Source organism: Grampus griseus, assembly GCF_964374135.1.
Source record: "Grampus griseus genome assembly, chromosome: 8".
In the NCBI taxonomy this organism is placed as follows: domain Eukaryota; kingdom Metazoa; phylum Chordata; class Mammalia; order Artiodactyla; family Delphinidae; genus Grampus; species Grampus griseus.
The window spans coordinates 30,392,325-30,416,043 of NC_139002.1; the positions used below are offsets into that span (position 1 = coordinate 30,392,325).

Below are 23,719 nucleotides of genomic sequence, written 5' to 3' on the forward strand. Positions count from 1 at the left end.
TTTTAAAATTATTAGTTATGAATCTAATGACTATAAAAAGTCTTTACGTGCCTTGATATGCATTATTAGTAATTAAATGATGCACTAGAATTTAGTAACATTTAAAGACATATGCTATCATGCGAATTGGCAAGCTTACTTAACTATCTTTTAACTGCTGAAAAACAAGTATTACTGAGTTTTGGACTATTTTTCATAGAATTTGAATCCCAGGGTACCCAGACTTTAATTAATAATAAAAATCATTAACACATTTCTTTGCATAGTACTTTACCATTCTGATGTAATCCTTATAACAACTGTATAGAGTAAGGAAGTATTTCTATTATTATTCCAATTTTACACGAGACCATTAAGTCTCTAAGGGTTTAAATGACTTATCTGAGAGAGCTCAGCATTAAGTATTATAGGTGGCATTTAATTCCAGATTTAGGTATCTTTCCAAATATACCAGCATATTTGCCTCGCAGAGATTTTTGTCCTAAAACTAAAAACTAACAAACTGAGCAAAACTCTTTGATCAGTGTTGCTCAAAACTGGTTCACAAATCTATTCTTAAACCAAATGTAAATACTAATATCGTCAGATTCTTATTTTTTCAAGGATATTAGCTATTAATTGATCAGACACCTATATAAAGGCAAGAAACTATTTTTAGTATGGTATTTCTCTATAATTGTTTAATATTTCTATCTTTAAATATATATAAAGAGGCTTGGCTGCACTAGAGTTTATTTAAAGCACTGAACTCATAAGTAAGCCATCTTTATTTACTACAGGTATGGTTTATATATTTCATGAAAATCACCAGAGATAGACAACGGAAAAATGGTAATCTAAGTACTTCAACAAATACCTTATCTGCCCTGGTATATGCCAACCTAATAAAAAAGCTGTAGTTTCCTTTTTTAAGATGTATATTTTGACCATTTAAAGTCCAAATAGGTAATTTCATGTAGTCTTCTTTCTTATGTTATCTTATTTTCATGGTGATTTAACTTAAATTTGGATAGCAACCTAGAGGCTGAATATTCAGCCTTTCATGAAGGCAAACATCAATTGGTGGGGGTAATAACTTACTTTATATAAATGGGGAAAAAAGTGGTAAAGTATAAAAAAATATGCATGAGTCCATACTGATCTGAATAAATGATTTAATAAATACATCATGGAAAAGAAGAGACAAACCTTCTTTACAGAAGAGTTTCAAATTATATAAGCAGATACTCCCCCCCCAAGAGATGGAGCTTAATCCTTGCCTCCCCACTTTCAAGGTGAGCTAGATTTAGTAACTGGCTTCCAAAGAAGAGAGTCAGGAAAGGGGAAAATAACAACTTTACAGTAGAGAAACCTGGAAAACATTAACATAAGTAATGAAGGTGAACATCACCAGTGATGTCAAAAGGTTATTACATACCCACTAAAATGAATTAAAAAGGGCACTCCACCTCTGCAGTATTTTTTTCCAAATGTTCACAGCTCAATTAAATCATGAGTTAAATATCAGAAAAAAAACCCAGACTGAGGAAGAGTCTACGTGATATCTGACTAGGACCCTGTCAGGGTCATGAATACAAAAACAGACTGAGAAACTGTCACAGAGCAGAGGAGACTTAAGGAGACAGGACAACTTAATACAACATGGCACCCTAGATTCAATCTTGGAACAGAAAGAGGACATTAATGATAAAGCAGGTGAAATCCAAATGAAGTCTGGAACTTAGTTAATAGTAATGTACCAGCCTCAGTTTCCCAGTTTTGACAAATGTACCACAGCAAATAAGAGGGAAATGATGGAAATGCTAACTTCGCAACTTTACTGTAATAAATCTAAAATTATCCTTTGCTCCAAGGTACTTTTGGGACTTCCCTGATGGTCCAGTGGATAAGACTTCACACTCCCCAACACAGGAGGCCTGAGATAATTCCCTGGTCGGGGAACTAGATCCCACATGGATGCCGCAACTAAGAGTTCACATGCCACAACTAAGAAGCCCGCATGCCACAACGAAGAAGCCAACGTGCCGCAACTAAAGAGGCCACATGCCGCAACGAAAAGATCCCGCGTGCCATAACGAAGATCCTGCGTGCTGCAACTAAGACCCAGAGCAGCTTCAATAAATTAATTAATCTAAAAAAAGGTATTTTTATAATCTTAAAATATTTCTTTAAAAGGGTAATTTTGGAGCCTGAACCAAGATGGGGGAGTAGAAGGACGTGCTCTCACTCCCTCTAGCGAGAACATGAGACTCACAACTAACTGCTGAACAGTCATCAACAGGAACACACTGGAACTCACCAAAAAAGATACCCCATATGCAAAGACAAAGGAGAAGCCACAATGAGACAGTACAAGGGGCACAATCACAATAAAACAAAATCCCATAACTGCTGGGTGGGTGACTCACAGACCGGAGAACACTTATACCACAGAAGTCCACCCACTGGAGTGAAGGTTCTGAGCCCCACGTCAGGCTTCCAAACCAGGGGGTCTGCCAATGGGAGGAGGAATTCCTAGAGAATCAGACATTGAAGGCTAGCGAGATTTGATTGCATGACTCTGACAGGACTGGGGGAAACAGAGACTCCACTCTTGGAGGGCACACACAAAGTAGTGTGCACATCGGGACCAAGGGGAAGGAGCAGTGACCACAGGAGAGACTAAACCAGACCTACCTGCTAGTGTTGGAGGGTATCCTGCAGAGGCGGTGGGTGGCTGTGGCTCACCGTGAGGACAAGGACACTGGCAGCAGAAGTTCTGGGAAGTACTCCTTGGTGTGAGTCCTCCCAGAGGCCGCCATTAGCCCCACCAAAAAGCCTGCAGGTTCCAGTGTTGGCTCGCCTCAGGCCAAACAACCAATAGGGTGGGAACCCAGCCCCACCTATCAGCAGACAAGTGGATTAAAGTTTTACTGAGCTCTGCCCACCAGAGCAACAGCCAGCTCTACCCACCACCACTCCCTCCCATCAGGAAACTTGCACAAGACTCTTAGATAGCCTCAACCAGCAGAGGGCAGACAGCAGAAGCAAGAACTACAATCCTGCAGCCTGTGGAACAAAAACCGCATTCACAAAAAGATAGACAAGATGAAAAGGCAGAGGGCTATGTACCAGATGAAGGAACAAGACAAAACCCCAGAAAAACAACTAAATGAAGTAGAGATAGGAAACCTTCCAGAAAAAGAATTCAGAATAATGATAGTGAAGATGATCCAGGACCTCGGAAAAAGAATGGAGGCAAAGATTGAGAAGATGCAAGAAATGTTTAACAAAGACCTAAAAGAATTAAAGAACAAACAAACAGATTGAAAAATACAATAACTGAAATGAAAAATACACTAGAAGGAATCAATACCAGAATAACTGAGGCAGAAGAACGGATAAGTGAACTGGAAGACAGAATGGTGGAATTCACTGCCACAGAACAGAATAAAGAAAAAAGAATGAAAAGAAATGAAGACAGCCTAAGAGACCTCTGGCACAAGATTAAACACAACAACATTCACACTATAGGGGTCCCAGAAGGAGAAGAGAGAAAGAAAGGAGCCGAGAAAATATTTGAAGAGATTATAGTCAAAAACTTCCCTAACATGGGAAAGGAAATAGCCACCCAAGTCCAGGAAGCACAAAGAGTCCCATACAGGATAAACCCAAGGAGAAACACGCCAAGACACATAATAATCAAATTGGCAAAAATTAAAGACAAAGAAAAATTATTGAAAGCAGCAAGGGAAAAATGACAAATAACATACAAGGGAACTCCCATAAGGTTAACAGCTGATTTCTCAGCAGAAACTCTATAAGCTAGAAGGGACTGGCAGGACATATTTAAAGTGATGAAGGGGAAGAACCTACAACCAAGACTACTCTACCAGCAAGAATCTCAGTCAGGTTTGATAGAAAAATGAAAAGCTTTACAGACAAGCAAAAGCTAAGAGAATTCAGCACCACCAGACCAACTCTACAATGAATGCTAAAGGAACTTCTCTAAGTGGGAAACACAAGAGAAGAAAAGGACCTACAAAAACAAACCCAAAACAATTAAGAAAATAGTCATAGGAACATACATATCGATAATTACCTTAAAGGTGAATGGATTAAATGCTCCAACCAAAAGACACAGGCTTGCTGAATGGATACAAAAACAAGACCCATATATATGCTGTCTACAAGAGACACACTTCAGACCTAGGGACACATACAGACTGAAAGTGGGGGATGGAAAAAGATACTCCATGCAAATGGTAATCAAAAGAAAGCTGGAGTAGCAATATTCATATCAGATAAACAGACTATAAAATAAAGAATGTTACAAGAGACAAGGAAGGACACTACATAATGATCAAGGGATCAATCCAAGAAGAAGCTATACCAATTATAAATATATATGCACCCAACATAGGAGCACCTCAATACATAAGGCAACTGCTAACAGCTATAAAAGAGGAAATCAAGAGTAACACAGTAAGAGTGGGGGACATTAACCCCTCACTTACACCAATGGACAGATCATCCAAAATGAAAATAAATAAGGAAACAGAAGCTTTAAATGACACAATAGACCAGAGAGATTTAATTGATATTTATAGGACATTCCATCCTAAAACAGCAGATTACACTTTCTTCTCAAGTGCACATGGAACATTCTGCAGGATACATCACATCTTGGGTCACAAATCAAGCCTCAGTAAATTTAAGAAAATTGAAATCATATCAAGCATCTTTTCTGACCACAACGCTATAAGATCAGAAATGAATTACAGGGAAAAAAACATAAAAAACACGAACACATGGAGGGTAAACAATATATTACTAAATAACCAAGAGATCACTGAAGAAATCAAAGAGGAAATCAAAAAATACTTAGAGACAAATGACAATGAAAACACAACGATCTAAAACCTATGGGATGCAGCAAAAGCAGTTTAAGAGGGATGTTTATAGCTATACCAGCCTACATCAAGAAACAACAAACATCTCAAATAAACAATCTAACCTTACACCTAAAGGAACTAGAGAAAGAAGAACAAACAAAATGCAAAGTTAGCAGAAGGAAAGAAAGCATAAAGATCAGAGCAGAAATAAATGAAATAGAAAGAAAGACAACAATGACAACAATAGCAAAGATCAATAAAACTAAAAGCTGGTTCTTTGAGAAGATAAAGAAAATTGATAAACCATTAGCCAGACTCATCAAGAAAAAGAGGGAGAGGACTCATATCAACAAAATTAAAAATGAAAAAGGAGAAGTTACAACAGACACCGCAGAAATACAAAGCAACCTAAGAGACTACTACAAGCAACTCTATGCCAATAAAATGGACAACCTGGAAGAAATGGACAAATTCTTAGAAAGGTATAATCTTCCAAGACTGAACCAGGAATAAATAGAAACTATGAACAGACCAATCACAAGTAATGAAATCCTCCAAAAAACAAAAGTCCAGGAACAGATGGCTTCACAGGTGAATTCTATCAAACATTTAGAGAAGAGCTAACACCCATCCTTCTCAAACTCTTCCAAAAAACTGCAGAGGAAGGAACACTCCAAAACTCATTCTTTAGGGCCACCATCACCGTGATACCAAAACCAGACAAAGATACTAGAAAAAAAGAAAATTATAGACCAATATCACTGATGAATATAGATGCAAAAGCCTCAGCAGGGCTTCCCTGGTGGCACAGTGGTTGAGAGTCCACCTGCCAATGCAGGGGACACGGGTTCGTGCCCTGGTCCAGGAAGATCCCACATGCCACGAAATGGCTGGGTCTGTGAGCCATGGCCGCTGAGTCTCCGCGTCCGGATCCTGTGCTCCACAACGGGAGAGGCCACAGCAGTGAGAGGCCCGCATACCGCAAAAAAAACAAAAAAGGCTCAACAAAATACTAGCAAACAGAATCCAACAACACATTAAAAGGATCATACACCATGATCAAGTGGGATTTATCCCAGGGATGCAAGGAGTCTTCATTATAAGCAAATCAATCATTGTGATACACCATATTAACAAATTGAAGAAGAAAAACCATATGTTCATCTCAATAGATACAGAAAAAGCTTTTGACAAAATTCAACGCTCACTTATGATAAAAACTCTCCAGAAAGTGCACATAGAGGGAACCTTCCTCATCATAATAAAGGCCATATACAACAAACCCACAGCAAACATCATTCTCAATGGTGAAAAACTGAAAGCATTTCCTCTAAGATCAGGAACAAGACAAGGATGTTCACTCTCACCACTATTATTCAACATAGTATTGGAAGTCCTGTCCACGGCAATCAGAGAAGAAAAAGAAATAAAAGGAATACAAATTGGAAAAGAAGAAGTAAAACTGTCACTGCTTGCAGATGACGTGATACTATACATAGAGAATCCTATAGATGCCACCAGAAAACTACTAGAGCTAATCAATGAATTTGGTAAAGTTGCAGGATACAAAATTAATGCACAGAAATTTCTTGCATTCCTTTATAGTAATGATGAAAAATCTGAAAGAGAAATTAAGGAAACACTACCGTTTATCATTGCAACAAAAAGAATAAAATACCTAGGAATAAACCTACCTAGGGAGACGAAAGACCTGTATACAGGACACTAAAAGACACTGATGAAAGAAATCAAAGATGATACAAACAGATGGAGAGATATACCATGTTCTTGGACTGGAAAAATCAATACTGTGAAAATGACTATCCTACCCAAAGCAATCTACAGACTCAATGCAATCCCTATCAAATTACCAATGGAATTTTTTACAGAACTAGAAAAAAATATCTTAATATTTGTATGGAGACACAAAAGACCCCAAAGAGCCAAAGCAGTCTTGAGGGAAAAAAGCGGAGCTGGAGGAATCAGACTCCGTGACTTCAGACTATACTACGAAGCTATAGTAATCAAGACAATATGGTACTAGCACAAAAACAGAAACACAAATCAATGGAACAAGATAGAAAGCGCAGAGATAAACCCATGCACCTATGGTCAGTTAATCTATGACAAAGGAGGCAAGGATATTCAATGGAGAAAAGACAGTTTCTTCAATAAGTGGTGCTGGGAAAACTGGACAGCTACATGCAAAAGAAGGAAATTAGAACACTCCCTAACACCATACACAAAAACAAACTCAAAATGTATTAGAGACCTAAATATAAGACTGGATACTATAAACCTCTTAGAGGAAAACATAGGAAGAACACTCTTTGACATAAATCACAGCAAGATCTTTTCTGATCCACCTCCTAGAGTAATGGAAATAAAAATAAACAAATGGGACCTAATGAAACTTCAAAGCTTTTGCACAGCAAAGGAAACCATAAACAAGACGAAAAGACAACCCTCAGAATGGGAGAAAATATTTGCAAATGAATCAATGGACAAAGGGTCAATCTCCAAAATATATAAACAGCTCATGCAGCTCAATATTAAAAAACAAACAACCTAATCCAAAAATGGGCAGAAGACCTAAATAGACATTTCTCTGAAGAAGACATACAGATGGCCAAGAAGTACATGAAAAGCTGCTCAACATCATTAATTATTTGAGAAATGCAAATCAAAACTACAATGAAGTATAACCTCACACCAGTTAGAATGGGCTTCATCAGAAAATCTACAAACAACAAATGCTGGAGAGGGTGTCGAGAAAAGGGAACCCTCTTGCACTGTTGGTGGGAATGTAAATTGATACAGCCACTATGGAGAACAGTATGGAGGTTACTTAAAAAACTAAAAATAGAATTACCATATGATCCAGCAATCCCACTACTGGGCATATACCCAGAGAAAACCATAATGCAAAAAGACACAAGCACCCCAATGTTCACTGCAGCACTATTTACAATAGCCAGGTCATGAAAGCAACCTAAATGCCCATCGACAGATGAATGGATAAAGAAGTTGTGGTACATATATACAATGGAATATTACTCAGCCATAAAAAGGAACTAAATTGGGTCATTTGTTGAGCTGTGGATGGATATGGAGACTGTCATACAGAGTGAAGTAAGTCAGAAAGAGAGAAGCAAATAGCGTATATTAACGTATATATGTGGAACCTAGAAAAATGGTACAGATGAAGCGGTTTGCAGGGCAGAAGTTGAGACAGAGATGTAGAGAACAAACGTATGGACACCAAGGGGGGAAAGCGGCTGGGGGTGGTGGTGGAGGTGGTGGTGTGATGAACTGGGAGATTGGGATTGACACGTATACACTGATGTGTATAAAATTGATGACTAATAAGAACCTGCTGTATAAAAATATATATATAATTAAATTTAAAAATTCAAAAAAAAAAAAGTAAAAGGGTAATTTTGTTTAGTATACTATCTTTGAAAGAGAAAATCTCCATGTGTTTCTAAGGTTTCTGTTCTTGTTTCAAGACTAGACAAATTTTCAGATTCTATTCCAGACCTACCAATTCAGGAACTTTGGGTGTGGGGTCCAACAATCTGTGTTTCAACAAGCCTCTAGGTGACTCTAATGCCTGTTAAAGATTGAGCACAAGTGGACTAGACTATTCCTCTATATACCACAACTATTAAATATTTAATGCATGTTTAAAAGTTATGATGAGACATAGGTAAAAATTAGGAAAAATCTCAATAAATTATGGACTTTATTAAAAAATTATGAATCAATGTTGGTTCATTAGTTTCAATAAATGTACAATACTAATGTAAGATGTTAACAACAGGAGAAACTGGGAGAACGTAATATTCAGAAACCCTCTATACTATATGTATAACTTTTATATAAATCTAAAACTATAATAAATTAAAACTTATTTTAAAAAATAAGATTATAATTGGCATAATGAATCATACCTTTTTGTTTAACACTAGTTTTCTTCAGCTGTCTAAGAAGATTTCCACTTCCTCTCAGAACTGTCTTCAAAGTTCTCAAACCCCAGTCATAATGTTGCTGAGGTGTCAAAAGTTCTCTTAGGTAAAGACATGGAAATCATAAATCATCAAATAGCTATAAGAAATTATTTTTGTAATCATATTAAAAGAAATACAGAATCTAACTACTAACACATAGAAATAATTCCTAATATTACATTAGTTTATAAAAATGAATCAAGCAACACAAAATAATCACTCAAGTAAAATGTTAAAGATGGATGGTTCTCAAGGATCAGGATAAACCTTTCACAAACTGGCTATCATCTTAATGAAGACACTAAATGATAACCACCTGTTACTTTTATTCCTAAAGTCTTTCATCAATCCATCTTGCTCTCAATCTCTGACACTCTAGTTCTCACTGTCTCTTAAGTAATATGGACCAGAATTCTAGGTTGTCCAAAGAAGCTAAAAGTCAATCTCTATTACTAGAAATCAGACATAAAAAAAAAAAAAATGTGAAAGATTCCCTCCAAACAACAGTAGGCTTTGAGTGGTCAGCTGGTAAATTAGTTTAGTAAGTATCATTTAGCTGGAGTACTCCAATAAAAATATTTTGCAGAAAAAACGTGAAATTGAATTAATAGTATTTATGAAAAACAAGCAGTTTTGAGCCAGACGTTTCTGTTATTCAAACTAAAATCTTTCTTACCAACACCTTGAGTACAATACAAAATTGTACTTATGAAAATCACCAATATGAAAATCACTGAATAGGTAAATTGGACAAATGTGGAAAATGGTCATTAATAACCCTGATCAATCATGGAACTATAAAATATTAAAATATTTAAAACAGGAAAACTCACCTGGATAGATTGAAGATAGCTACCAATTTTCTGCCCAACACCTTAGCATCTTTAAAGCCTTCTGAATAGAGAATAACTTCTGCAATAAGCTCATTGTCTGGACGAGACATGGCTACTGGCCTGAAAAGCTGTTTAAGGTTATCAGGCAGTTTTTGTCTTCCTCCATAACCTTTTCCAGCAGGATTCATAGTGATAAAAATTCCAGAATTAGAATTTATTTCTACCTGGAATATTAATTTAAAACATAGGCATCAAATACTTGAAACTATAACTATAAAACATATTGCAAATAGAAGTTTTATTGTGACATATTTCTACACATACATCTTATACCTTAGCAAAAAGCAACCACTAGTGTGCTAAACATCTTCTTACTCAACATATAATAAACTCCTTAGGAACTACACTACTTTATAGAGGCTCTTTACAATCAGTTTTTTGAGGCTGAAAGTTTAAGTGATTGTAACTAGTTTGAATGTCTATTCATTCATTCAGCATATGTTTACTAAAAGCCTTCCTTGTGTTAGGCACTTTGCTAAGTACACAGAGACAACATAACTCTGAACTAAAGTCAGTAATAGTTTATGCCCTTCTGGAGTTTATAGTCTATTGAATATTTGAAAGAAGCAATCATAGTTAATAAATGCTATAAGAGCAAAATATCATGAGAGTATCTAATAGGAGCATTTTCAACAAAGCACTAAGAATAGAAAGGCAGAATTATAATGTATAAACAATGAATGGGCAATCAGGAAGTAGAAATACCTAGAGTAAAAAACCTGGCTATAAAGGAAAGAAAACAAAAAGTGTGGTTGGAAGGAAAGATGAATTAAGGGAAGGTTCGCTTATGTTTTAATTATACTAAATATTATATTACAGTATCATTATATCTAATATAATATAACACATTATTAAGAAGGAAAATATGTGATTATGTTTAAAAGCCAACGAGAAATGAGTAGAAGGACGGAGATAACTCTGAAGAGAAGGTCCCTTGGAAGCAGATTCCAAAGTATAGATGGAAAAATTAGTTTGAGTTGGGAAAAAGGACAATTTTTCTTTCTAAGAGGAGGAACTGACAAAAAATGAACAGGGTAGAAAATAAATTTTGATGACAGAGAGGTAAAAACTGAAGAATTTCTCTTTTCTTTGTTAAGAAAGAGTTGAAACATCATGTAAGTAACAGGCAAGTTAGAAGGGGTCCTACTTCCTTGGTCTACCCTGAAAAACTTGTATTGGGAAAATGTTATTATGGGGAAGAGGATAATTTCACAGTTCTTTCAACTTTCAGTATATTCACCATTACACATTATATAGAGAAATCTATGTTTTACATACAAATAAGTTTAAGTTCTAATGACATGAATGTATACCTCCTATGGGGAGAAGTGAGCAACAGAAGAATAGTTAAGTATTTATTGTTTTAAGATTCATACAGAATAGTGATTAAAAACATGAATTTCAGAATTAGACAGACATGGGTTCAATTTCCAGCTCCATTTCTTATGTTTAACATATCAAGCCCTAGTTTCCTCATCCATAAAGTTAAAAAAATATAATAGTACCTAAGTCAAAGGATTGTTATGAGTACTAAATGAAACAATGCATAAAAGCACTAAGCACAGTGGCATAGAGTGTTTGATAAATGTTAGCAAATATTATTATAACTGGATTATTCAATATCAAAAGTTTGAAGATGGGGCTTCCCTGGTGGCGCAGTGGTTGACAGTCCGCCTGCCGATGCAGGGGACACGAGTTCATGTCCCAGTTTGGTAAGATCCCACATGCCGCGGAGCGGCTGCGCCCGTGAGCCATGGCCACTGAGCCTGCGCGTCCGGAGCCTGTGCTCCGCAACGGGAGAAGCCGCAACAGTGAGAGGCCCGCGTACCGCAGAAAAAAAAAAAAAAAAAAAAGTTTGAAGATAAATGGTGGAAATGGGACCCAAAAAGGGTGAGAAACTCAGAGACAATTCACAGGTAAAAAGGTTTAACACACTGGTCACAAATTAGCAACAGAGGTGCCAGGAGAAATAAAGATAGACTGTTTGCCTGAGTATGAGTAACGCAAAGTCTTATAAAATAGTTTAATTCTTTAAATTCCCAATATATGCTATACCTCCTTGCCAAGCAGTTCACATACAGTTCTATGATTCTTCAAAGCATCTTGAATTGTCTGGATTTGCATAGAAACTGCTGACAGTACAGATTCTTCTAGTCTATTGAATTCATCAAAACAACCCCAGGCCCCACACTTCACCAAACCAACAAATATTCGTCCCATTGACTTCACATCGATGCCCTTAAAAATAACAATAAAAATTATATTCAATAAAAATAATTAAAATCTCTAATAATAATTTAATACTTTATGTCATTTAGTGAGAAGGTAATCATTTCACCCATCTATACCTCTTTAGTTCTTTTTTAAGCAGAGATTAAATAGCTACTCTTTCAAAACCTAGGATGGTTTCAAGGAGTAAACAAAATAATTCATGTGAAAGTGTTCTGAAAAGTACACAGAACTAAACAAGTATAAGATTTTGTTTCAGTTATTCTTTAAGTCAAAATACACACAATGTTTTGAAAATGGTAACTTAATAAGAATTTAAGATTTTTCCTCTACTCTAATATAAAGCTTCATTCTGTATTTAAAATTATTTCTATGTAATAGTTCTCTTTAGAAAAGTTTTTGGACTACACTATGTGCAACCTCTCTCCATTTTACTTCTCAAATAAAATCCACTTTCAAGTGATTTAAAAGAAGAGTGATTTTAAAATAGAGCATTTCATATGTAAGTATGTGAAAACTATTCCAAACATCTAAGACACTATTATAGCGTTTGATAATTATTTATTCTACCTCATCACAATTAAAAACTAAAACTTGTCTTCCAAGAAGTCCACCTAAAGCCTTTACTGATTCAGTTTTTCCAGTTCCAGCTGGTCCGTACGGATTTCCTCCAAGTCCCATCTTCATGGCTTGAGTGAGAGTTAAGTAGCACTTGTCTGTCAGTGGAGTGTAAACCAGCTTGGGAGCATTACCCTACACAAGAGAAATATAAATTTCAAATATTCATATTCTATTCAATATATACAAATATTATATAGTGTAGTTAAATAGCAATTCTAGTTAAAAATTTAAAAAGGCAAAAAATAGTTTAAAGTTGTTAACAGAAAAAATATACAAAATTTTTTTTAGTAATTCAAGAAACTTTCTAAAGCACAAACTGGAATTAAACTTAGTTATTTCTCAAGCATGTATTTTATTCTATCCTCAATTGACATACTGTCAGGTTTTCCAAACAGTCTCTCAAGTTCTTGATAATTAATTTGAAAAACTCCTTATGAAATTAATAATCTTAACCTATCAAATAATTCTCAAAATTGCTACTAAATTTTAGCGGAAATAGAGTCCAATTCAAGCTGCATTTTATAGTTTTTCTTTAATTTAGGTGGACAGATTTGGGTCTCAAAATACATTTCCTTTTTGAAAGAGCTAGCTGGCAACTCTCTTGACATATGCTTATTAACATAAATGTCAAATATATCCTTATGATTGACTCACTATGATGGAAGAAGGCAGAGAGGATACAGCTGGATTTTTTGAGAACAGGTTACATGAGCTAGGTTATTTGCTTGAAAATTCTTTTACCTTACAAACTGAGAATATTTAACAAACGTACTTTGACATATTAAAAATTGCACTAATTTTGGCCTTGTAAAAGGAGGCACAAACCAAATTGTTTCCATTGAGGTTGCCTAATATTCAATTCTCTTTAGATTAAAACTATATTTCAATCTGTATAAATAAATACTGCTCTAAGAAAAGGTACATTTAGAGAATTCAGCACAACACTGCCACTATGTTAACTTTTTTTGTATATAGAATTTTTTCCAATATAACATCTTTTTAATTATGATGAAATAGAAGACAATAACACAAAAAAATTCTTAAAAGTTACAGCTAAAATAACTCTTTCATCCAATAGCAAATTTCCTTTAAAGTAAATAATTTCTAACTGGAAAAATTAAACATTTCTGCCACAAGTCATACCTGGTACTCATAAGTATACTGAAGTTCAGAATCCACCATCTGAACGTAACATGTGTCATTGCTTTTCATATAGAATCTAACTTGTTTTTTCCAAGCCCAGTCTTCAGTTGTATGAACCTGAACTTGGTTCAACTGCTTCACCACATCAATATTATGAATAATATCAAGAATAAGTGCTTTAAGTTTAAGCTCCAGAATGCCAGATTCTGTATACAATTAAAATAATTGGGGAAAACGTTAGCCTGTGATTTATGTACTTTATGATTTTATATACACACACACACACACACACACACACACACACACACACACACATGATTTCTCAATAAATGAATTTAAATGGTAATTTCATGATACATTTGAATAGTATAGTAATATATATCATGCAAGTCAAAAGAATGTCAAATCCACCAATAAGAATTGTGTGTGTGAAAACTAAGATATTAAAATTCAATGAAACCAGGGTTCTGGTTCCTTATGCAAGGGAGTAAACACACTCAGCCTGTCTCTCCCTCTGAATGCAGGTATAAAACACGGACAACATACATTGAACTGCTGTTTAGGACTCTGAAAAAGTAAAGAGTATCAGGCAAATTGGGGAAGGGAAGAATTAGAAGTGCCACCGAACCAGTGGTAAATTTACCTTTTTTCTTTTTCTTTTTCCTCTCTTATATCCATGGGCCTGGATTCAATGCTGCCAGAAACCCATACTGGTGTAGACAGAGAGAGGTCCAGGAGAAGTCTTTTAACTCAGACTTGAAAAGCAGAAAAGGAGTCTCAGCGCTGGCAGCTGAGACCCAGAAATGCCTAAAACTCTGAAGGAAGGGAACTGTCCTCTGAAATCAGAGGAGCTATGATCCCAAGACAGTGGGACTAACTCAAATTGCTCTTTTTCTCTCTTTTCTCCCATCAACTGGTCCAAGACATGGGCACAGTCACAGAAAGTGTGAAGGAGAGTACAGTACATGAAACTCCAGCTTTCTGGCCAGAGGATCAAAAGAGGAGCCCAAGGGAACCACAAAATCACTGCTAAGACCATGGAAGGGGAGAAGATTGGGAAAATGACCCTATAAACTTTATGAACTCTTGAGCTCAGCCTGAGCTGTGCAGACCTCATCCTAAACATTAAACCAAAGACTTTGATAACTGGCCACTAGGTGGCACACATGTGGGGAAGATCTCAAGAGTGTAGCAAAGACAGAACAGACATTGGAACCACAACCCACAGAAAGCTGGCTGAAACTTGTGGCCTGAACCCAACAAGATCACTTGCTAACAGAAAAATATCAACATTATCCAGCAAATTTAAATAAGACTCAGACTCTTATAACACAATATGCAAAATGTCCAGGATACAATCCAAAATCATTCAACATGAAAAGAACCAAAAAAATCAACTCACATCAGAAAAGACAATAATAAAGGTGAAATGAAGACATTCTCAAGAGAAGGAAATCTGTAAGATTCATAGTCAGTAAATGGGCTCTAAAAGAAACACTAAAGAAAATTCTTCAAAGAAAGAAAATGACAGCAGAAGGAAACTTGGAGGTTGAAGGATGGGCAACAGAAATGGTAAGCATCTAGATAAATATAATAGACTATTCTCAGGTCCTTTAAAATACATTTGACAGTTAAAGAAAAAAATTATAATCTCATGGAGTTTTCAATGTATATAGATATCTATAGACATTGAAAACAACATAAAAAGGGGAGGATAAAGAAACCCATATGGTGGTAAGGTTTCTACATTCCACTTAAAATAGTAAATTATTGATTCTAAGTACAATATAAAAGTATGTATATTGTAATTCCTAAAGTAACCTCCAAAATAGACACACAGATGATTGATTGACAGACAAAAGCACAATAGATAAATTAAGATAGAATACTAAAAAAATGTTCAAATAACCCAAAAGTAGGCAGAAAATGGAATATTTTCCCATACCAGTATTCCCTGGATCCTCAGAACTTGTATCAATGTTAGTATAGTGCTCTAACTTATTCACCAGTTGTGTTTCAATCTGATGAAGACTATGATCTTTGATGGCATTTTCTACATCTTCAGTGAATTTAATCTGCTCTGCCAAGCATAATATCTAATGAATAAAGAGAAAAATTATTTTTTAAAGCTGAATTTACTTAGAAATATTTTATAAATTTAAGGAAAGATACCTTTTTCCAAATTTCCAATTACATATTGGACCTCTCTACCTGAATGTCTTACTGGCACCTCATATATTAATAGAGCAATACATTTGTAGAAAAAGCATGTGTGATGCAGCCCAAGCTTACTTCTCAGAGCTCATCTTTTACTATTCTCCTATAGGTCTATTTTTGGGTCTTAGAGCCCACCAAGCTTATTATAACCTAAGTGCTTTGTACTTTCTTCCCATGACTCTCCTCATAAATGGCTTCTTTTTAACCAGTAAGATGCAAAGATAACAGAGTATGATGCATTCTATTTAATAAAAAGAGTAATCTTCTAGCATTCCAAAATAATCTCTCAGCATACTACTGAAGTCTACAATTTCAAAACACCAATTTTATCCTAAATTAAAGTCTGTCTTAATCTTTCAGTCTAATACCCATAAACAGAAACTAAATACAGATCAACTTCATGTTTACATAAAATATGAAATATTAATGCCATTTGAGAGGATTTCTATAATATTATCAATATAGCAAGGTTACTGATAAAGCAAATGATACATTTAAACACCAGATTTTGTAAACTTGTATTAAAATACTTTGATACAGTTCTTAGATGAACAAGGAAAACCAATAACCTCCTTTAAACTAAAGACATGATCCATCATTGTATAAAAACACTAAACCTACTGACCAATTAACTCCTGAACAGATTGTTTTTTTCTTATATATACCTTTTAGCATCCAGAAAATATCATCAAATGCCTCTATTTATCAGATTAATCCATTATCTATATATAATTTTAATACTTAATATAGCAGGCTAAGCTGCTGTTTGCTCTTAGAACATTGTACAAATACCACATTAAGTTCTTTAACAAAAGAGAAAGCCAATTAGTAACTTTGCAGGGCAAAGTCACCTCTCATACTTTGCAGTACAAAACTCACCAGCTTCTTTAATCAAGTATATGGTGAAGTGTTTAAACAGATCCAAATCTGCTTTGTGAGAAAAGACTTCGCTTTTTAATTTTCATATGAAAATCTTCACTTGCCACCTTGAAACTAATAGTCATATATATGGATTTCCACTCAGGCAATACTACTGAATTTCTGTATTATAAATAAATTTTAATAATAATGCACATCGATATCTCAATTTTTAACAGTCTGCTATACGATTTCTATGAGAGGCTAACAGAAATGATGCTCAAGATACAGTCTTACCTAATTCTCGTGTCACATTACCATTAAGATACCTGGACAAACACTAACATTGTCTAAAATGTAACGGTCGTTAAGGGTGCTCTGCAAACATTATATAATTTAACCTTCAAAATGAGTTGCCGTGGAGGTATTATTATACCCTCTTAACTAAGTGTCAAAAGGAATCACTCAAAGTATAACTGGAAAAGGTAGGATTTGAACCAAGGTCTGTCAGATTTTTTCTACTTTATCATGCTGCCTCCTTCCCAGACCAGAAAGTGCTTTCTCTACATTATTTCAGGTCCTTACAAAGATGTCTTTAGAGAACTGAATTAATAGTACACAGTAACCTGTACCAGACATTCATGTAACCAGTTATACTATTCAATCCCCTTATATAAATGCTCTTGAGATAATTTTTTCTTAACATTAACTGCTAATAAACTAGAATTCTTTGTTTTGATAGATTATGAACTGTATACATGTTTAGTAGTTCATATTTTTACTTGACTGCTCAGAGCCCAGAACTAAGTTTCAGGCTCAAATCCAGCAACATTCTTTAGCCTGTAGCTCCCAGTGTATCTCCTGATATAACTGTCATTTACTCAATCTAATTATTATGCAATTCTTACTTTTGTATATTTTTTAATATTGTGTCTTTTACTCTAAGTCAATTTAAATCCTACCTGGAAGTTGACAGAGTCCTAGGAAACATTTCCAGAGATAATAAAGCATTTTAACTCTGACCTTCAATGGCATTATTATTCATCAATGACTACTTTTATTTTTCTCTAAGAACAAGAGTTTTTAAACATATTTTAGTTTGACTTAAACAGCTAAAAGATACAAAATGATATGAGTGATAAAATGGCTAAGAATCCAGAATGTTCCAAGTTTCCTATTTAATTTCTCATGCTTTAAAAGAACCAACATAAAACCCTGTTCCAATAGCTACTAAATGTTTTAATCTGAAAAGCAAAAAATAGTTAGGTAGATTTTCCTGTGAGAAATCATAGAACATCTCAATGCCTGCCTTTCATAGTCCCTAAGAACTAAAGTTCCTGATCTCTTACCTCTGTAGTGTTAGTCTCAACCAGCAATAAAACTAATCCTGAACAAGGCAGGATATCTAACCCAAGTCTTAGTGCTACACTTTAATAAGGCCCAGAACAAGTTTTGTAAGACACATACCTAGCATCCAGTGTTTCAGGAATGAGCTCCTATGAACAATGACCTGTAGCAATCTCTATAACAACCATGAAACCTAGCGCTCTTCTTCCCTGCCAAAGTTCTAGTTAAGTACTGTGATCATGTTTCAGACCAACACTAACACTACTAAATTCCCACCAGCTCCAACCTCCTAGATGAGTCCATGGGAAGGGTGGGAGACAATGTTAGAGATCCTGTGCCTCTCCATCAATGATGGACTAATCATCTGGAACCAGGAAACTAATACATGACTAATTCTGCCTCCCAGTTCCACTCCCCAATGGCCTGGGTAGCTTAGATCTCAGCAGGCCTTCTGCTTGTAAGCATCTGAATTATGGCAAACTAATGGAGCTGGAAGAGAATTTCACTATTGTGCTGCTCCTCCCTCACATTTAACAGCTGAGGGACTGAGACTCAGATATTAAGCAATTAGTCAATGTTAATTGTTAGATAAAGAGAAAACAAAGATCCCAGTTGTCTAAGCCTCCTGACCTCTAGGTCAGGGATCTTCCAATGACACCATGCCTACCTGTACTCTAGACATAAGCCCCCTTACCTGTGAAGGGAAAAAGGATGGGTCAATTGCACCTTGAGAACTTCGTCCAGCAGTAACACATTCCGTCAACAACTCTTTCAAAGTTTGCTTCATTTCCAAGGCTAAATCATTTAACCAAGTCTGAAAATAAAATTAGAAAATATATTATTTCTTATTACACAAGTCATAAAACAAAAACACAAGCTAATGACTCTATTCTTTTATTTCAAGAGGAAGGTTATAATTTCTTATTGACTCTCACACTCCCAAAATGTGTTGTATGGTATATAATTTTTTATTAATAAATGATTTAAATGAAGAAAACAATTTTTTCACCTCTTGGGATAATGTTAAGTGTGAAAACTCAAAAATTTGTAGTTAGTTATCACTATCACCATCTATACAAACCAAAAAAACATGAACATTTAAAAACTAACCCATTCATTTCATCATTATGATAAATCAAACTAGATAGCTGGGCCAATAAATTAGAGTCACAATGACTAGGTAAGTCCCCTGGCTCACACTATCCTGATGATCTTATATTCAGAAAGCTGTAACCATAGGAAGGGATTGCTTCATTAAGGTGAGCCATATTATTTAAGGAGTTAAGATCCCTCTTCAAACAAAACTAATTCTGTTTCAAGGTCAAAACAATACATTTTTCACTCATTTGATTATAGATAAAATAACAAAAGTTTAAACTAAAGTTAAAATAATAATGATGATTAATAAAAATAGCATGAATATTTAAGGATCACTACTTAACTTTTAAAAACTGTATCATTTGCAATAAAATATAAGAGCAAAAACTACAATCTTAAATAGCTTTTCATCATTACCTTTTTTAAGTTCTAGCTTTTTACTGTTTATCTTTAGAGCACTTTCCAGTATTAAAAATAGCACAAACTTTTGCCCAGTTCAAAAGCCACTGCAGCTAAGGAGTAAGAAGCTCTCAGTGCACGGCAGCAGACACCTACTCTGCTAATCATCACAAGAGCTCCCAGAGTGCTGCACTACACCCAGCTGCTAAAAGCTCTTTCTCTCTCTGTTCATCCAGTCCTAATAAAATCACAAGAAAGGAAAACAACAGCAAAAACAACAAATCTCTTCTCCAAATATGGGAGCTACTTAACAAACCTTCTATCCTTTCAACCACTTGATTTATATACTCAACATCCAATAAAATGTTGAGGCCTAACCAGGAATGGACTTTTTACTAAACTGTACAGATACATGCATGATAAGGCATGGCCCTGACTTGCAGTTGAAAGATACCTTTAGAACTTAAAAATTACAATTCAATGTGTTACATCCTATTGCTGTTGGCTTTAGCTGTATAACTGTAATAGGCTTTTGACAGTTCACTTCTAGTCCTGCAGAACCAATTAATCAATAGTTGTACTATAAATGCACTAGTTTCAAGTTTACTTGTTCATTTAAATCATCTCATACAACTCAGATTTTAAAGAAAAAAAAAAAGAACAAAGACTTATTGAGCAGTTATGTTCCAAACACTATAGTGTACCTAAAGCCAATTATCTCATTTAATTTTCAACAGAAAGTCTTTGCTAGTAGGCCTCCCATTTTACAGTTAAGAAAACTGAGACTCTAAATTATACAGCTGATAAGTTGTGGAGCTACAATTAATATCCAAGTCTTCTTGACTCCAAAGCAAAAGTTGTTTTCAAAATTACATGCTGCCTTCCAAAGACTAAAAATACATACTCTCTTTAATATCAAATCATTCTGAACCTAACAAAATAAATTAGTTTTTAAGATATAAGTTTCCAAAAGGCCTAAATTAACCAACTTACTCTACAAATTGACTGAATTAATTTTGATACAAAGTTTATAACGTTAATTCTTTATACTTTCACACTTGAAAAAGAATTACTTACCTCTACGTTATTTGACAGAAGAACTTTGTTTTTAAAAGGTACAACTTCTCCCTCTAAAGATTTCATTGCAGTTATATGTTTTGATTCCTCATCAAAGCACACACTGTTAATGCCTACATTACAAAAGCAACAATTTATATGCAAAAGTTTCATTAAAGACATAATTATTAGACAGTATATATGATTACCACATAATACATAAAGTATACTTCATAATATAGAATATATTTGAATTATATTAATTCAGTTATATAATGAAATAGAACAGCTTTTCATAACCCAAAACTGGAAACAACCGAATGCCCACCAGATGAATAGAGAAACTGTGGTATATTTGAACAATTGACTATTCTAAGCAATAAAAAGGAATAAAATATAGTTTTAGGTATCTTGAAACCATTATGATGAGTGAAAAAAAACAGGCACAAATGAGTGCATAAGAATACGTACCAATGATTCCACTTACATTATATGAGACAAAAAGATAATAGGGAAGGGGGAGAGCAAACAAGATTTCCCTTCCCCAAAATTTGCACTCACTTTATAGTATATAAAAAAACACATTACCTAATTTTGATCTTTAGAAAAACCCTGTAAGTTATTATTTACAATTTAAAGAAAGAAACTAGATTTCAGAGAGGTAAATTAATAACTAATAAATAGCAGAGGTAGAGCTCTAAAGCAAGCTTTCTGATTCCAAGAGCTCTTTCTACTATCTTCCACAGGCAAAATCACAGTTACAGATATAAGCACTCTAACGCTTCAGATATACAGTGGTTAATAAATACTTCTGTAAAGCACCAGAGAGTAAATATCTTAGGTTTTTACAGGTCATAAGGTCTCGGTGTCAATTACTCAACTCTGCTTGTAGCACAAAAGCAGCTATAGACAATAATGGACATGGCTGTATTCCTTCCAACAAAACCTTATTGAAAAAAAAAAAAAAAACAGAGAGCTACTCAGATTTGGCCTGTGGGCCTACAGTTTGCTAATCCCTGACTGCAAGTGAAGATGATGAAAATTTTTTACTTCTTAAAGTTAATTTGAAAAATACAGCTCTTTTCCAACAAATAATATTTCAAGAAAATAATAATCATCGTGTTTGTAGCAAACCAATTCTGAATGCAATTACCCAACTAAAATGATTCAACAACATCGAAGCATATGGCACTATTACTCTACACTTTTTACCAGGTAATCTCACCTCTTCCTATAGCCTAATTATCATCTATACACAGATGACTCCCAATTTTACATCTCCATCCCACGTATCTCTGCTAACAATAATTGCCTACTGAGTATCTCCACTGGGACATCACTCAAGAGACCTTAAACTCAATAATGAATGGACATGTTCTCCTTCACTTCAGACCTCTGCACATCCTATTCCCTCTGTTTCCCCATTTTTCCTCTAGCTAAGACCTATATTTTCTTCAGATCTCACATGAGATGTCATCTTTACATACCCAAAACTGAGCTAAATGTCTTCACAGATGCAGCTATAACACCACATACTTATGTCGACCATAGAAATTGTCGTATATTATATTTGTCAACTTACTAACTTGCCTCGTCCACTAAACTAGAGTTCTTTGAGTGTATGACCTGTATTTTATTCAACAGTCTGCCTAAGAGCCTAACATAATGCCTGGCAGATAACTGAAACTCAATAAATATCTGTTGAATAAATGTTCAATCTTACCAGCAAACAGTTTCTTAAGGTGAGACTGAATCACTGATGAGTTAGTAGACTGGCCCAGTATTTCTAATAAGTCATCATCACCAATAAAGTAAAATCTTGGGAATGCTGAGCGTTTTTCCTAAAAAAAAAAAAAAAAAAAGAATAATCTCTTTTCAAATAATTAAGATATTAAAGTACTTTATAATTTATTATATAAAATTGTTTTTAAAAACATGCCTCCAATAATTCATTTAATGATTTCTGACATCTTTGAAGCTGATCAAGTATCGTTAGTAGAGAATTTCTGATTCCTGCATGAGTAGTTAACGTTGTGACTCTATTATCTTTCTTGATGTCAGTCATTATTGATCTGCAAAAGAAAAAAGTTATTTTCACATCTATTTTAACAGTTTTTGGCTGAAACAGGGATGTGGAGACTTTTTTTTTGCTTGCTTAAAACAAACTAGTAACATCAGTATAACAGCAATACATTATTATACTTCTAATAAATAATCCTCAAATAATACTCCATTACCATTTTTAACCTCCATTATTGCACATTCTCTTATTTCATTCACTCACTAAACAAATATTAAGCCTTACCTCATAGAGATAATGGCCCAGTGACAGAGAAAGATATTAAATAATTTCTCCAAATATTCAAATAAAATTATGATAAATGCTAAGAAAGAAAAGCACAAAGGACTGTTTTGTACTAAGAAAGAATTAGTAAAAGGCTAATGCGGAAATCCCTAACCTATGACTTATTTGAGGAAGTAATTTAAGCTGAGATTTGAATGATAATGAAAAAGAAAAAGGCAAAGAATAGGAGGGAAACAGTGTCTGGCAAAGACCCTGAGAAAGAGCGTGGTATGTTAGAGAAACTAAAGGCTAGAGTCACTAAAGTAAAAAAAAAAAAAAAAGAGAGAGAGAGAGAGAGAGCGCAGCACAAGAAAAAGCTAGAGAAATGGACAAGGAGCAGATCCTTAGATCTGCTTTATCCTCAGAGCAATAGAAAGTCATTTTAAAGTTTTACTTAATGGAATAAAGGAAAGAAGTAATGTGGACTTCATTTTTAAAAGATTACTCTGGCTGTTGTGTGAAAAACTTACTGGAGAAGACAAGAATAAGAATTAGTCAAAAGATTAGCCAGTAGTACAAGTGAGTGACAACAAAAATACTTCAGAATAACATCAAAGAAGTAGAGATATAAAAGATATAATAAAATCGATTAGTAGGTTAGAATCAACAAAATTTGGTAACAAATGGATT

The 23,719-nt window shown here is 34.6% G+C and overlaps 1 protein-coding gene across 2 annotated transcripts in view; it reads right to left on the minus strand.

Annotated features, from left to right (window-relative positions):
• DYNC2H1 (dynein cytoplasmic 2 heavy chain 1) overlaps positions 1-23,719 on the minus strand; it is a gene marked incomplete at its 5' end in the record, with an annotated part of 370,982 nt that overhangs the window by 289,141 nt on the left and 58,122 nt on the right. For both annotated transcript variants that reach the window (XM_082660860.1, XM_082660861.1), the window contains 10 exons: positions 8,828-8,943; positions 9,718-9,941; positions 11,833-12,015; positions 12,577-12,759; positions 13,771-13,976; positions 15,716-15,866; positions 18,887-19,006; positions 20,767-20,879; positions 22,469-22,586; positions 22,685-22,817. In XM_082660860.1, the coding sequence (XP_082516986.1) occupies positions 8,828-8,943; positions 9,718-9,941; positions 11,833-12,015; positions 12,577-12,759; positions 13,771-13,976; positions 15,716-15,866; positions 18,887-19,006; positions 20,767-20,879; positions 22,469-22,586; positions 22,685-22,817 (1,547 nt within the window). The remainder of the gene's footprint in view (positions 1-8,827; positions 8,944-9,717; positions 9,942-11,832; positions 12,016-12,576; positions 12,760-13,770; positions 13,977-15,715; positions 15,867-18,886; positions 19,007-20,766; positions 20,880-22,468; positions 22,587-22,684; positions 22,818-23,719) is intronic.